This window comes from Somniosus microcephalus, chromosome 30, assembly GCF_052327205.1.
Source record: "Somniosus microcephalus isolate GS21.2 chromosome 30, FLI_Smic_1.0, whole genome shotgun sequence".
Lineage (NCBI taxonomy): Eukaryota > Metazoa > Chordata > Chondrichthyes > Squaliformes > Somniosidae > Somniosus > Somniosus microcephalus.
In genome coordinates this window covers 41994048-42008036 of record NC_141016.1, presented here as the reverse complement: position 1 = coordinate 42008036, position 13989 = coordinate 41994048, and the positions used below count along the sequence as shown (strand labels likewise).

At 48.3% G+C, this 13989-nt stretch overlaps 1 protein-coding gene across 2 annotated transcripts in view; it reads left to right on the top strand.

The window, feature by feature from the left end:
- Positions 1-13989, top strand: part of usp39 (ubiquitin specific peptidase 39) — a 73029-nt gene that overhangs the window by 20560 nt on the left and 38480 nt on the right. For both annotated transcript variants that reach the window (XM_085971371.1, XM_085971370.1), the window contains exons 7-9: positions 4595-4669; positions 5518-5585; positions 10129-10317. In XM_085971371.1, the coding sequence (XP_085827497.1) occupies positions 4595-4669; positions 5518-5585; positions 10129-10317 (332 nt within the window). The remainder of the gene's footprint in view (positions 1-4594; positions 4670-5517; positions 5586-10128; positions 10318-13989) is intronic.

Here is a 13989-nt window from a genome sequence, read left to right as displayed (position 1 = left end):
GGATCGTGTTCTGGAGTGGGAGCCCTAGTTGATTTTTCCTTTTCCTCACCCAGGGAACACTGTAGTGTCAGCCGTGGCTTAGTACTGTAGTAGCATTCTCACCTCTGAGTGAGAAGGTTTGTGGGTTTAAGCCCGCTTCCACAGACTTGAGCCCATAAACTAGGCGGACATTTCAGTGCAGTACAGGAAACTCTTTTTTATCCAGCACCAACGGGACCGGCATGGTGCCGATTTATCAAAAAGTCCGGATTACAGAGAGGTATAGTAAAAGGTGTGAGAGCTCCGTACACAGCAACAAATCCAGGCTTCCCTGTTGCTTAGCAACAGGTGCAGGAACTCCGACCACAAGATCCAAGCGTCCCTGTTGCTTAGCAACAGGTGCAGGAACCCGGCCACAGATCCAGGAACAGGCCACTAATATGAAGTAAAACTTACCTGAACCTACTCCTGAATTTTGCCGGTTAACAGAGATTTCCGGTTAGTTAGGTGCCGGATAAAAAAGAGTTTCCTGTACTGAAGGAGTGCTGCACTGTCGGAGGTGCCATCTTGGATGAGATGTTAAACCAAGGCCCCCTCTGCCTGTTCAGGTGGATGTAAAAGAGCCCATGGTACTATTCGAAGAGGAACAGGAAAGCTCTTGGTGCCCTGGCCAATATTTATCCCTCGACCAATACCACTAAATGTTAGATGATCTGGTCATTCATCTCGTTGCTGTTTCTGGGACCTTGTTGACTGCAAATTGGCTGCCGTGTTTGCCTACATTACACAGTGACTACACTTCAAAAGTGCTTGATTGGCTGTGAACCACTTTGACAAGTCCCGAGGTCATGAAAAGCGCTATATCGCTCCAGGTTTGTTCTTTAGAGCAGCTGCCCTGTATGAGCGCAGCTAACTCAGCACAGAGGCTGCTTCATAAACCCCTTTAGAACTGATGGAGGTGGAATTTCTATGGGGCTTTTCCCGATTACCCCCTGTAACTGCATCAAAATATGGCTGGAAGCCACGGAAAAGCAGCATAACCGGTTGTTTACACCGCTTCTTTGGGGTTTCTGCGATATTCAGCCGCAGATATGGCGGGAGATCGCAAGAACTCCCACTGAAATTCTATCCCGTTGTGTTTTGTTGCTTTCAAAGTATGTTTTTTTCTTACTGCTAATTTGTAATGTTTAATAAATATAATCAGTGTGTAGAATCACAGAACATATGCACTTGATGCACATCAGGAATGGTCATTTGAAAACAGCTTTAAAATCCCATTGTGCTCAAATATTAAAAGTTTTAAAGTATGAAACCCTTGCAGTTATAACTGGGTCTTTCATGTGCAAATGTCTCAAAGCTCGATGAAGTGCACAATGGATTGCTCGATGAAGTGCAGTGTTTATTATGTAGGAAAAGTGCCAACAGCACCACAAACAGCGATGAGCTGAGTGAGCGGCAGTCAGTGTTTTATCTACTGTAATACTGCTTTGGACAGAATTATATTACTGTTTCTGTTAATAGTGCATCAGTGCACCAAAGCCTCACAAGCTTCGACTATAACCTCCGACTTACCATAGCAACAGCACAGGAGACCCTTTAGTGTAGAGGTAAAAGGGGAAGCTTCAGATGCTACAAATAAAGCCAGAACATGCTGAAAAACACGCAGGTCCCTTTGTAACATAGAAACATAGAAAGATAGAAGATAGGAGCAGGAGTAGGCCATTCGGCCCCTCGAGCCTGCTCTGCCATTCAATGAGATCATGGCTGATCATCCAAATTCAGTACCCTGTCCCTGCCTTCTCCCCATATCCCTTGATCCCTTTAGCCTTGAGAAATATATCCAACTCTTTCTTGAATATATTTAATGAATTGGCCTCAACTGCCTTCTGTGGTAGAGAATTCCACAGGTTCACCACTCTCTGGGTGAAGAAATTCCCCCTCATCTCAGTCCTAAATGGCTTACCCCTTATCCTTAGACTGTGACCCCTGGTTCTGGACTTCCCCGCCATCGGGAACATCCTTCCTGCATCTAGTCTGTCTAGTCCTGTTAGAATTTTATAAGTTTCAATGAGATCCCCTCTCATTCTTCTAAACTCTAGCGAATATAAGCCCAATCGACCCAATCTCTCCTCGTACGTCATTCCTGCCATCCCAGTTATCAGTCTGGTGAATCTTTGCTGCACTCCCTCCATGGCAAGAACATCCTTCCTCCGATAAAGCGACCAAAACTGCACACAATACTCAAGGTGTGGTCTCACCAAGGCCCTGTACAACTGCAGCAAGACATCCTTGTTCCTGTACTCAAACCCTCTCGCTATGAAGGCCAACATACCATTTGCCTACTTAACCAACTGCTGCACCTGCATGCTTACCTTCAGCGACTGGTGCACAAGGATACCCAGGTCTCGTTGCACTTCCCCTTTTCCCAACCTATTGCCGTTCCGATAATAATCTGTCTTCCTGTTTTTGCCACCAAAGTGGATAACCTCGCATTTATCCACATTATACTACATCTGCCATGCATCTGCCCAATCACCCAACCTGTCCAAATCATATTGGAGTTTCTCTGCATCTTCCTCGCAGCACACATGGCCACCCAGCTTTGTGTCATCTGCAAACTTGGAGATATTACATCTAGTTCCCTCGTCTAGATCATTAATATATATTGTGAATAGCTGGGGTCCTGGAGCTTGTTGGAGATAGTCATTGCCTGGCACTTGTGTGGCCCGGGCAGACTGCCAGCTTCTTCCTCACAGGAGAAGTGGAAAAACTGAGTGTCTTCCGGATCTGAAACACCAGAAATTGTATTGCAGAAATACATTGTTGCCACAGCTTCACAGGTGGTGCTGTCCCCTTAGCAATCATTGCAGTATTAAGGTCACAGTGCAACTCCCAGTCTGACTCGTGGTTTTCACCCTGACCCCCATTTGTTTGATATGTTTTTAAATGCACTTACTCTTTTAGCCACATGGTGGCATAAAGTAGCCAGTAATGCAAGTCGACACAGAGTCTGCCACTTCCGGAACCTGAAACAATTCTAGTTCAAACCCTCCATTTCAAAAAAAGTTCCGAATGTTTCACTTTTTTTGACTATTTTACGTGAATATAGAGCTCATGAAGGTGAAGGATGTTAGTGCGGTACCCCACTAGTCACTGCCTGCCACTCGGAAAAAGACCCGTTTATTCCAACTATTTGCTTCCTGTCTGCCAACCAGTTCTCTATCCAAGTCAGTACCTTACCCCCAATCCCATGTGCTTTAACTTTACATGCCAATCTCTTATGCGGGACCTTATCGAAAGCCTTCTGAAAGTCCAAATACACCACATCCACTGGTTCTCCCTTATCCTACCAGTTACATCCTCAAAAAATTCCAGTAGATTAATCAAGCATGATTTACCTTTTGTAAATCCATGTTGACTTTGTCCGATCCTGTCATTGTTTTCCAAGTGCTCTGCTATTACATCTTTTATAATGGACTCTAGCATTTTCCCCACTACCGATGTCAGGCTTACTGGTCTATAATTCCCCGGTTTCTTTCTACAGGAAACTTTGTGCTATCCGGCACCGACGGGACCGAGCTGTTGCCGTCCCATCAAAACTGTCGGACAAACCAGCGCTGATGTTGAAACATACGGAGATTTTGAGCTCCGTATCTGGCAATAAACCCTGTTGCTTAGCAACAGCTTCTAAACAGTCGGCCGTACCTTGCAAGCGTCTCTGTAGCTTAGCAACAGCTTCAGCGAGACCTTGCAGAGCCTGACTGGTGAAAAAAAAGCAACGAAAAGAAAAAAAACCTAACGAAACGGCTCCTGATTTTTGCCGGTGGCTCGAGCATTCCGGACAGTTAATCTCCGGATAAACCAAAGTTTCCTGTACCACCTTTTTTAAATAGTGGGGTTACATTAGCTACCGTCCAATCCATGGGAACTATTCCAGAGTCTATAGAATTTTGGAAGATGACCAGCAATGCATCTATTATTTCTAGGGCCACTTCCTTAAGTACCCTAGGATGTAGATTATCAGGCCCTGGGGATATATCGGCCTTCAATCCCGTCAATTTCCCTAACACCATTTCCCTACAAATACTGATTTCATTCAATTCCTCCGTCTTATTAGACCCTATGTTCCCCGACATCTCTGGGAGGTTATTTGTGTCCTCTTTTGTGAAGACAGAACCAAACTATGTATTTAATTGGTCAGCCATTTCTTTGTTCCCCATTATAAATTCCCCTGCTTCTGACTGCAAGGGACCTATGCTTGACTTCACCAATCTTTTTCTCTTATACATATCTATAGAAGCTTTTACAGTCAGTTTTTATGTTGTAGCCAAACAGGGAACTGTTTTAGGTGGAACTTTTCATTCCGTGTTCTGACACAGGCTGTACACTCTAAAGCATTGACCTCTCTTTTCCCTTTCAATTGCTGACACACCTACTGTGTAAATCCAGCGTTTGTTTTTATTTTAGTGTGCCAGTGCAGTTCTCTATTTAGACAATGACTTTATTTCCTAGTGCAAAGGGAACCCTGAAAATCAAAGAATTGTATTTTTTGTCAGTAATTCCCCAAAACGTTTGCAGCCGATGTTCAGAGTGGAATTTTTTACTGTTGTCGCAGGTGATGCTGTCGATTTCCTCTCCTGGTTCCTAAACGCACTCCACATGGCGCTAGGAGGGAACAAGAAGAAGAAGAGTAAGTAGCATCAGGAGTTGGGCACACCTACCCATGTACACAACCTGTGTTTCCTGGGTTTTCACAGTTCAGAGGGACACTATGAAAGTTTCACACATGCCCACCGTTACACTTCACTGAAATGCTGGTGACAGTGCTGTGAAAATATATATTGCTCTAAGAGTCTTGAGAGGTTTAAGCTTACCATCTAGTTATGGGAACACTGGACAGTATTAAGCGACGGCCATGTCTTAATGGGTCAATGCGGCAAGTGCTGTGTAACTGACTGATGTGGAGCAGCAAGGTCGCGGCTTCAATTCCATGGTCTGTGCTGAGTTTCAGCTAATCTCAATGGAGTGGTGGTGCAGTTGGCCTCAGCACCTTCGGGCTAGAGAGGGGAACCAGAATCCTACTCCTGGTGACCGTTCAGTGACCCTGTGCAGCAAAGTGCATGGCAGAAATGGCCAGGAATGGACTCACTGATGCCCCAATATCTAGGTCAAATAAAGTGCCAAGGCTCACGCTGGAGATTGGCCATTTAGTGAGTTCCTGTCGGGATCCTGATACCCATGGAATCGTCCCACAGCGAGAGTCATGGCCTTTGGGTGGGGGGAGTAAAATCTGGTTTTGTAAAAAAAAAACAGGAAGCAAGGCAGCTTGCCATTTTGTTTTCAAAAGCCATGTAATTCCATACCAGGGACTCACTGTCCTGGAAGCACTGGTGTTTCCTGTGAGCTATCCCTATCCCAGTGGCAGTGAATGAGCGGGTGGGTAATGCAGAGCCCCTGGTGATTCTAGTGTTACTGTGGTCTTTCTCTTACTTTATTCTACGTGGTTTCTTAACGTTGGAAAATATTCCTCATTTGCAGCCATCATCAACAGTGTGTTCCAGGGATCCATGCGGATATTTACGAAGAAGCTGCCTCCACCGGACCTGGTTAGTACCCTTCATTATCATTGCTCCTTTTGGCCTTTTATTCTGTATGTTTTTCCTTATCTTTTCCTCTGGTCAGCAGGACCGGACAGGACAGATTGTGATTCTGTTGGGCAGTGGACTGACTCTCAGAAGGTGTGTTTTTTCAATATTCGTTCCTGGGATGTAGGCGTCGCTGACAAGGCCGGCATTTATTGCCCATCCCTAGTTGCCCTTGAGAAGGTGGTGGTGAGCCGCCGCCTTAAACCGCTGCAGTCCGAGTGCTGGAAGTACTCCCATAGTGCTGTCCGGGAGGGAGTTCCAGGATTTTGACCCAGCGACGATGAAGGAACGGCGATATATTTCCAAGTCAGGATGGTGTGTGACTTGGAGGTGGTGGTGTTCCCATGCACCTGCTGCCCTTGTCCTTCTAGGTGGAAGAGGTCGCGGGTTTGGGAGGTGCTGCCGAAGAAGCCTTGGCGAGTTGCTGCAGTGCATCTTGTAGATGGTACACACTGCAGCCACGGTACGCCGGTGGTGGAGGGAGTGAATGTTTAAGGTGGTGGATTGGGTGACAATCAAGCGAGCTGCTTTGTCCTGGATTGTGTGGAGCTTCTTGAGTGTTGTTGGAGCTGCACTCATCCAGGCAAGTGGAGAGTATTCCATCACACTCCTTACTTGTGCCTTGTAGATGGTGGAAAGGCTTTGGGGAGTCAGGAGATGAGACACTCGCCACAGAATTCCCAGCCTCTGGCCTGCTCTTGTTGCCACAGTATTTATGTTGCTGGTCCAGTTAAGTTTCTGGTCAATGGTGACCCCCAGGATGTTGATGGTGGGGGATTCAGCGATGGTAATGCCGTTGAATGTCAAGGGTCGGTGGTTAGACTCGTTTGTTGGAGATAGTCATTGCCTGGCACTTGTGTGGCCCGGGCTTCTTCCTCACAGGAGAAGTGGAAAAACTGAGTGTCTTCCGGATCTGAAACACCGGAAATTGTATTGCAGAAATACGTTGTTGCCACAGCTTCACGGGTGGTGCTGTCCTCTTAGCAATCATTGCAGTATTAAGGTCACAGTGCAACTCCCAGTCTGACTCGTGGTTTTCACCCTGACCCCCATTTGTTTGATATGTTTTTAAATGCACTTACTCTTTTAGCCACATGGTGGCATAAAGTAGCCAGTAATGCAAGTCGACATAGAGTCTGCCACTTCCGTAACCTGAAACAATTCTAGTTCAAACCCTCCATTTCAAAAAAAGTTCCGAATGTTTCACTTTTTTTTACTATTTTACGTGAATATAGAGCTCATGAAGGTGAAGGATGTTAGTGCTGGAAATGGAGCACCTCCCAGGGCAGGTACAGCACGGGTTAGATACAGAGTAAAGCTCCCTCTGCACTGTCCCATTAAACACTCCCAGGGCAGGTACAGCACAGGTTAGATACAGAGTAAAGCTCCCTCTACACTGTCCCATCAAACACTCCCAGGGCAGGTACAGCACGGGTTAGATACAGAGTAAAGCTCCCTCTGCACTGTCCCATTAAACACTCCCAGGGCAGGTACAGCACGGGTTAGATACAGAGTAAAGCTCCCTCTACACTGTCCCATCAAACACTCCCAGGGCAGGTACAGCACGGGTTAGATACAGAGTAAAGCTCCCTCTGCACTGTCCCATCAAACACTCCCAGGGCAGGTACAGCACGGGTTAGATACAGAGTAAAGCTCCCTCTACACTGTCCCATCAAACAATCCCCAGGGCAGGTACAGCACGGGTTAGATACAGAGTAAAGTTCCCTCTACACTATCCCAACAAACACTCCCAGGGCAGGTACAGCATGGGTTAGATACAGGGTAAAGTTCCCTCTACACTATCCCAACAAACACTCCCAGGGCAGGTACAGCACGGGTTAGATACAGAGTAAAGCTCCCTCTACACTGTCCCATCAAACACTCCCAGGGCAGGTACAGCACGGGTTAGATACAGAGTAAAGTTCCCTCTACACTGTCCCATCAAACACTCCCAGGGCAGGTACAGCACGGGTTAGATACAGAGTAAAGTTCCCTCTACACTGTCCCATCAAACACTCTCAGGGCAGGTACAGCACTGGTTAGATACAGAGTAAAGTTCCCTCTACACTGTCCCATCAAACACTCCCAGGGCAGGTACAGCATGGGGTTAGATACAGAGTAAAACTCCCTCTACACTGTCCCATCAAACACTCCCAGGGCAGGTACAGCACTGGTTAGATACAGAGTAAAGCTCCCTCTACACTGTCCCATCAAACACTCCCAGGGCAGGTACAGCACGGGTTAGATACAGAGTAAAGTTCCCTCTACACTGTCCATCAAACACTCCCAGGGCAGGTACAGCACGGGTTAGATACAGAGTAAAGTTCCCTCTACACTATCCCAACAAACACTCCCAGGACAGGTACAGCACGGGTTAGATACAGAGTAAAGTTCCCTCTACACTGCCCCATCAAACACTCCCAGGGCAGGTACAGCACGGGGTTAGATACAGAGTAAAGCTCCCTCTACACTATCCCAACAAACACTCCCAGGGTAGGTACAGCACGGGGTTAGATACAGAGTAAAGCTCCCTCTACACTGTCCCAACAAACACTCCCAGGGCAGGTACAGCACGGGGTTAGATACAGAGTAAAGCTCCCTCTACACTATCCCAACAAACACTCCCAGGGTAGGTACAGCACGGGGTTAGATACAGAGTAAAGCTCCCTCTACACTATCCCATCAAACACTCCCAGGGCAGGTACAGCACAGGTTAGATACAGAGTAAAGCTCCCTCTACACTGTCCCATCAAACACTCCCAGGGCAGGTACAGCACGGGGTTAGATACAGAGTAAAGCTCCCTCTACACTGTCCCCATCAAACACTCCCAGGGCAGGTACAGCACGGGGTTAGATACAGAGTAAAGCTCCCTCTACACTGTCCCATCAAACACTCCCAGGGCAGGTACAGCACGGGGTTAGATACAGAGTAAAGCTCCCTCTACACTGTCCCATCAAACACTCCCAGGGCAGGTACAGCACGGGGTTAGATACAGAGTAAAGCTCCCTCTACACTGCCCTTTTAATCTCTCTCGGGTAAAGTGCAGCATGGGGTTAGATACAGAGTAAAGCTCCCTCTACACTATCCCATCAAACACTCCCAGGGCAGGTACAGCACAGGTTAGATACAGAGTAAAGCTCCCTCTACACTGTCCCATCAAACACTCCCAGGGCAGGTACAGCACGGGGTTAGATACAGAGTAAAGCTCCCTCTACACTGTCCCCATCAAACACTCCCAGGGCAGGTACAGCACGGGGTTAGATACAGAGTAAAGCTCCCTCTACACTGTCCCATCAAACACTCCCAGGGCAGGTACAGCACGGGGTTAGATACAGAGTAAAGCTCCCTCTACACTGTCCCATCAAACACTCCCAGGGCAGGTACAGCACGGGGTTAGATACAGAGTAAAGCTCCCTCTACACTGCCCTTTTAATCTCTCTCGGGTAAAGTGCAGCATGGGGTTAGATACAGAGTAAAGCTCCCTCTACACTGTCCCATCAAACACTCCCAGGGCAGGTACAGCACGGGGTTAGATACAGAGTAAAGCTCCCTCTACACTGTCCCATCAAACACTCCCAGTGCAGGTACAGCACGGGTTAGATACAGAGTAAAGCTCCCTCTACACTGCCCTTTTAATCTCTCTCGGGTAAAGTGCAGCGTGGGTTTGATACAGCGTGAAGCTCCCAACAGATGCTTTAGCCTCAACCTTAGATGAACACCCACTACTGCACCACTGTGACATTTTTCCGTCTGAGGATTCTGTGGGCTATCTGAGATTGCCAATTTAGTGCTGATATTTAAATTATTTAGCTTTATTTAAGAATCTAAAATAAAATATCTGTAATGGCCTTCAGTCAACTTTTTATTATCTATTAGTTCACTTCTGGAGAATCGTTCTAACCTGTGTGCAATATTTAATTAACATTTATACTAATTTGACTTTCAGGTCAGTGTTGATGGTCAGGCAGAACTTATTTACCCATCGGATGGTAGAGTTGTGGAATAAATTTACAGGGAAGGTTGTTATGAATGCGCTGAAAAAAGAATTAGATCGACAGAAAGGATTGATGGATCGGTTAGAAGGATGGGTAGGTTGGGCTGAGACCACAAACAAAGACAGGCTTATTGGGCCTAGTGGCCTTTTCCTACTGATCAAAAACCGTGTGCTGAAAACTGGTGGACCAATGGCTTGTATTTGATTGATTTTAGAAACAGAAACATGGCAATGAGCGCTGTGCACTTCTTAAAGGGGAACAGAGCGATTCCAGCAAGCCTGAGGGAATGATATAAAACACTGTCCGTCACCTTGAGAGCTGAGCTTGCATCCTGTCAGCTTGATGGATGGGTGGGATAAAGGTTCCTCTTGTGACTGTTCAGCCTGTGGTAATGCAGTGAGCATGGAGATTAGTCAGCTGCCAGTGGCTTGCCCTGATGTTCAAAATTTTAATAGAATTTATATTTTAAAAGCTTCCCTTTTAACTTTTTTTTCTATCCTCTGTGTAGACACCAGAGGAGAAAGAGCAACTGTTGGAAATGGAGGAGTTCAAGGAAACTATGACCGAGTCTACGTTTTTATACTTGACCCTTGACCTTCCCACAGCCCCTCTCTACAAAGATGAGAAGGAGCAGCTGATCATTCCGCAGGTCCCGCTCTTCAACATCTTGGCAAAGTTCAACGGCATCACAGAGAAGGTTGTTACAAAATGCGAAAGGCAACGAGAAATGACTGTTCTTAGTAAACAGAGCTGAATGAATTGAACTAAGTGGGCAGCGCAGATTGCTGAGTCTATAATAGGAGTGAACAAAATTCGACTTTGAGCTGGTCACTGCTGCTGACCTATAAAAGCCCTTCTGTGGCAATGCCCTGTCAGTGCTGACGCATACATGGGTTGTTTCCATTTATTAGGTGTCAGCCTTGCCTCAGTGGTACCCGAGTTAGAAGATTGTAGGTTCAAGCCCCACTCCAAAGACTGCATAGAATCACACAGCACAGAAGGAGGCCATTCAGCCCATTGTGTCTGTGCCGGCTCTTTGAACGAGCTCTCCAATTAGTCCCACTCGCCAGCTCATTCCCTATAGCCCTGTCAATTTCTCCTTTTCAAGTACATATCCAATTCCCTTTTGAAAGTTACTATTGAACCTTGTTCCACCATCCTTTCAGGTAGTGCATTCCAGATCACAACAACTCGCTGCGTAAAAAAAATCCCCTCATTTACCCACTGGATTTTTTGCCAATTATCTTAAATCTGTGTCCTCGAGATACCGATCCTCCTGCCAATGGAAACAGTTTCTCCCAATCTGCTCTAACAAAACCCCTCATCATTTTGAACATCTCTAGTAAATCTCCCCATAACTCCCTCCGCTTTAAGGAGAACAATCCCAGCTGCTCTAGCCTCCCCACATAACTGACGTCCCTCATCCCTGGAACCATTCTAGTAAATCTCCTCTGCACCTTCACCAAGGGCTTGACATCCTTCCTAAAGTGTGGTGCCCAGAATTGGACACAATACACTAACTGAATCCTAACCAGTGATTTATAAAAGTTTACCATAACTTCCTTGCTTTTGTACTCTATGCCTCTATTTATAAAGCCCAAGATCCAGTCTGCTTTTTTAACGTGAGCCCATAATCTAGGCTGACACACCAGTGCAGTACTGAGCAAGTGCTGCACTGTCAGGGGTGCAGTACTGAGGGAGTGCTGCACTGTCAGGGGTGCAGTACTCACACAGAAACACACAGAAACCCCACAGTGCAGATAGAGGCCATTTCGGCCCATCGAGCCTGCACCGACACATATCCCACCCGATCCCTGTAACCCCTACACCAACACATATCCCACCCTATCCCCGTAACACACCGTATTTAATCCCACTAACACTAAGGGTCAATTTATCATAGCCAATCAACCTAACCCGCACATCTTTGGACTGTGGGAGGAAACCGGAGCACCCGGAGTAAACCCACGCAAACACGGGGAGAATGTGCAAACTCCACACAGACAGTCGCCCGAGGCCGGATTCGAACCCGGGTCCCTGGCGCTGTGAGGCAACAGTGCTAACCACTATGCCACCATGCTGAGGGAGTGCTGCACTGTCAGGGGTGCAGTACTGAGGGAGTGCTGCACTGTCAAGGGTGCAGTATTGAGGGAGTGCTGCACTGTCAGGGGTGCAGTACTGAGGAAGTGGTGCACTGTCAAGGGTGCAGTACTGAGGGAGTGCTGCACTGTCAAGGGTGCAGTACTGAGGGAGTGCTGCACTGTCGGGGGTGCAGTACTGAGGGAGTGCTGCACTGTCGGGGGTGCAGTACTGAGGGAGTGCTGCACTGTCGGGGGTGCAGTATTGAGGGAGTGCTGCACTGTCGGGTGCAGTACTGAGGAAGTGGTGCACTGTCAGGGGTGCTGTACTGAGGGAGTGCTGCACTGTCGGGGGTGCAGTATTGAGGGAGTGCTGCACTGTCGGGGGTGCAGTACTGAGGGAGTGCTGCACTGTCGGGTGCAGTACTGAGGAAGTGGTGCACTGTCAGGGGTGCTGTACTGAGGGAGTGCTGCACTGTCGGGGGTGCAGTATTGAGGGAGTGCTGCACTGTCAGGGGTGCAGTACTGAGGAAGTGGTGCACTACTGAGGGAGTGCTGCACTGTCGGTGCAGTATTGAGGGAGTGCTGCACTGTCGGGTGCAGTACTGAGGAAGTGGTGCACTGTCGGGTGCAGTACTGAGGGAGTGCTGCACTGTCGGGTGCAGTACTGAGGGAGTGCTGCACTGTCAGGGGTGCTGTACTGAGGAAGTGGTGCACTGTCAGGGGTGCAGTACTGAGGAAGTGGTGCACTGTCAGGGGTGCAGTACTGAGGGAGTGCTGCACTGTCAGGGGTGCAGTACTGAGGAAGTGGTGCACTGTCGGGGGTGCAGTACTGAGGGAGTGGTGCACTGTCAGGGGTGCAGTACTGAGGAAGTGGTGCACTGTCAGGGGTGCTGTACTGAGGGAGTGCTGCACTGTCAGGGGTGCAGTACTGAGGGAGTGCTGCACTGTCAGGGGTGCTGTACTGAGGAAGTGGTGCACTGTCGGGTGCAGTACTGAGGGAGTGCTGCACTGTCGGGGGTGCAGTACTGAGGAAGTGGTGCACTGTCAGGGGTGCAGTACTGAGGGAGTGCTGCACTGTCGGGGGTGCAGTACTGAGGGAGTGCTGCACTGTCGGGTGCAGTACTGAGGGAGTGCTGCACTGTCAGGGGTGCAGTACTGAGGGCGTGCTGCACTGTCGGGGGTGCAGTACTGAGGGAGTGCTGCACTGTCGGGGGTGCAGTACTGAGGAAGTGCTGCACTGTCGGGTGCAGTACTGAGGGAGTGCTGCACTGTCAGGGGTGCAGTACTGAGGGAGTGCTGCACTGTCAGGGGTGCAGTACTGAGGGAGTGCTGCACTGTCAGGGGTGCAGTACTGAGGGAGTGCTGCACTGTCGGGGGTGCAGTACTGAGGAAGTGCTGCACTGTCGGGTGCAGTACTGAGGAAGTGCTGCACTGTCAGGGGTGCAGTACTGAGGGAGTGCTGCACTGTCAGGGGTGCAGTACTGAGGGAGTGCTGCACTGTCAGGGGTGCAGTACTGAGGGCGTGCTGCACTGTCGGGGGTGCAGTACTGAGGGAGTGCTGCACTGTCGGGGGTGCAGTACTGAGGAAGTGCTGCACTGTCAGGGGTGCAGTACTGAGGGAGTGCTGCACTGTCAGGGGTGCAGTACTGAGGGAGTGCTGCACTGTCAGGGGTGCAGTACTGAGGGAGTGCTGCACTGTCGGGGGTGCAGTACTGAGGGAGTGCTGCACTGTCGGGGGTGCAGTACTGAGGATGACAGGTTAAACTGAGGCCCCACCTGCCCTCGGGTGGATGTAAAAGATCCCATGGCACATTTTTGAAAAGAGCAGTATTCTCTTGCTGTCCTGGCCAATATTTATTTCTCAACCAACATCACTAAAACAGATTTTCTGGTCATGTATTGCAATGCTGTTTGTGGGACCTTGCTGTGCGCAAATTGGTCGCTGTGTTTATTAATTCTCAGTGTGTCACTGGCAAGGCCGGCCTTTATTGCCCATCTCTAGTTGCCCTGATACAAATGAGTGGCTTGCTAGGCCATTTCAGAGGGCAGTTACGAGTCAAGCACATTGCTGTGGCGATGGAGTCACATATAGGCCAGACCGGGTAAGGACGACAAGCTTCCGTCCATAAAGGACAGTAGTGAACCTGTTGGGTATTTACCACAATCTGACAGCTTCATTATTACTTTTTACTGACGACCAGCTTTAAAAATAAATAAATAAATAATAATTCCCTGATTTTAAAAACTAAATTCAAATTCTCAAACTGCCGTGGTGGGATTTTAACTCA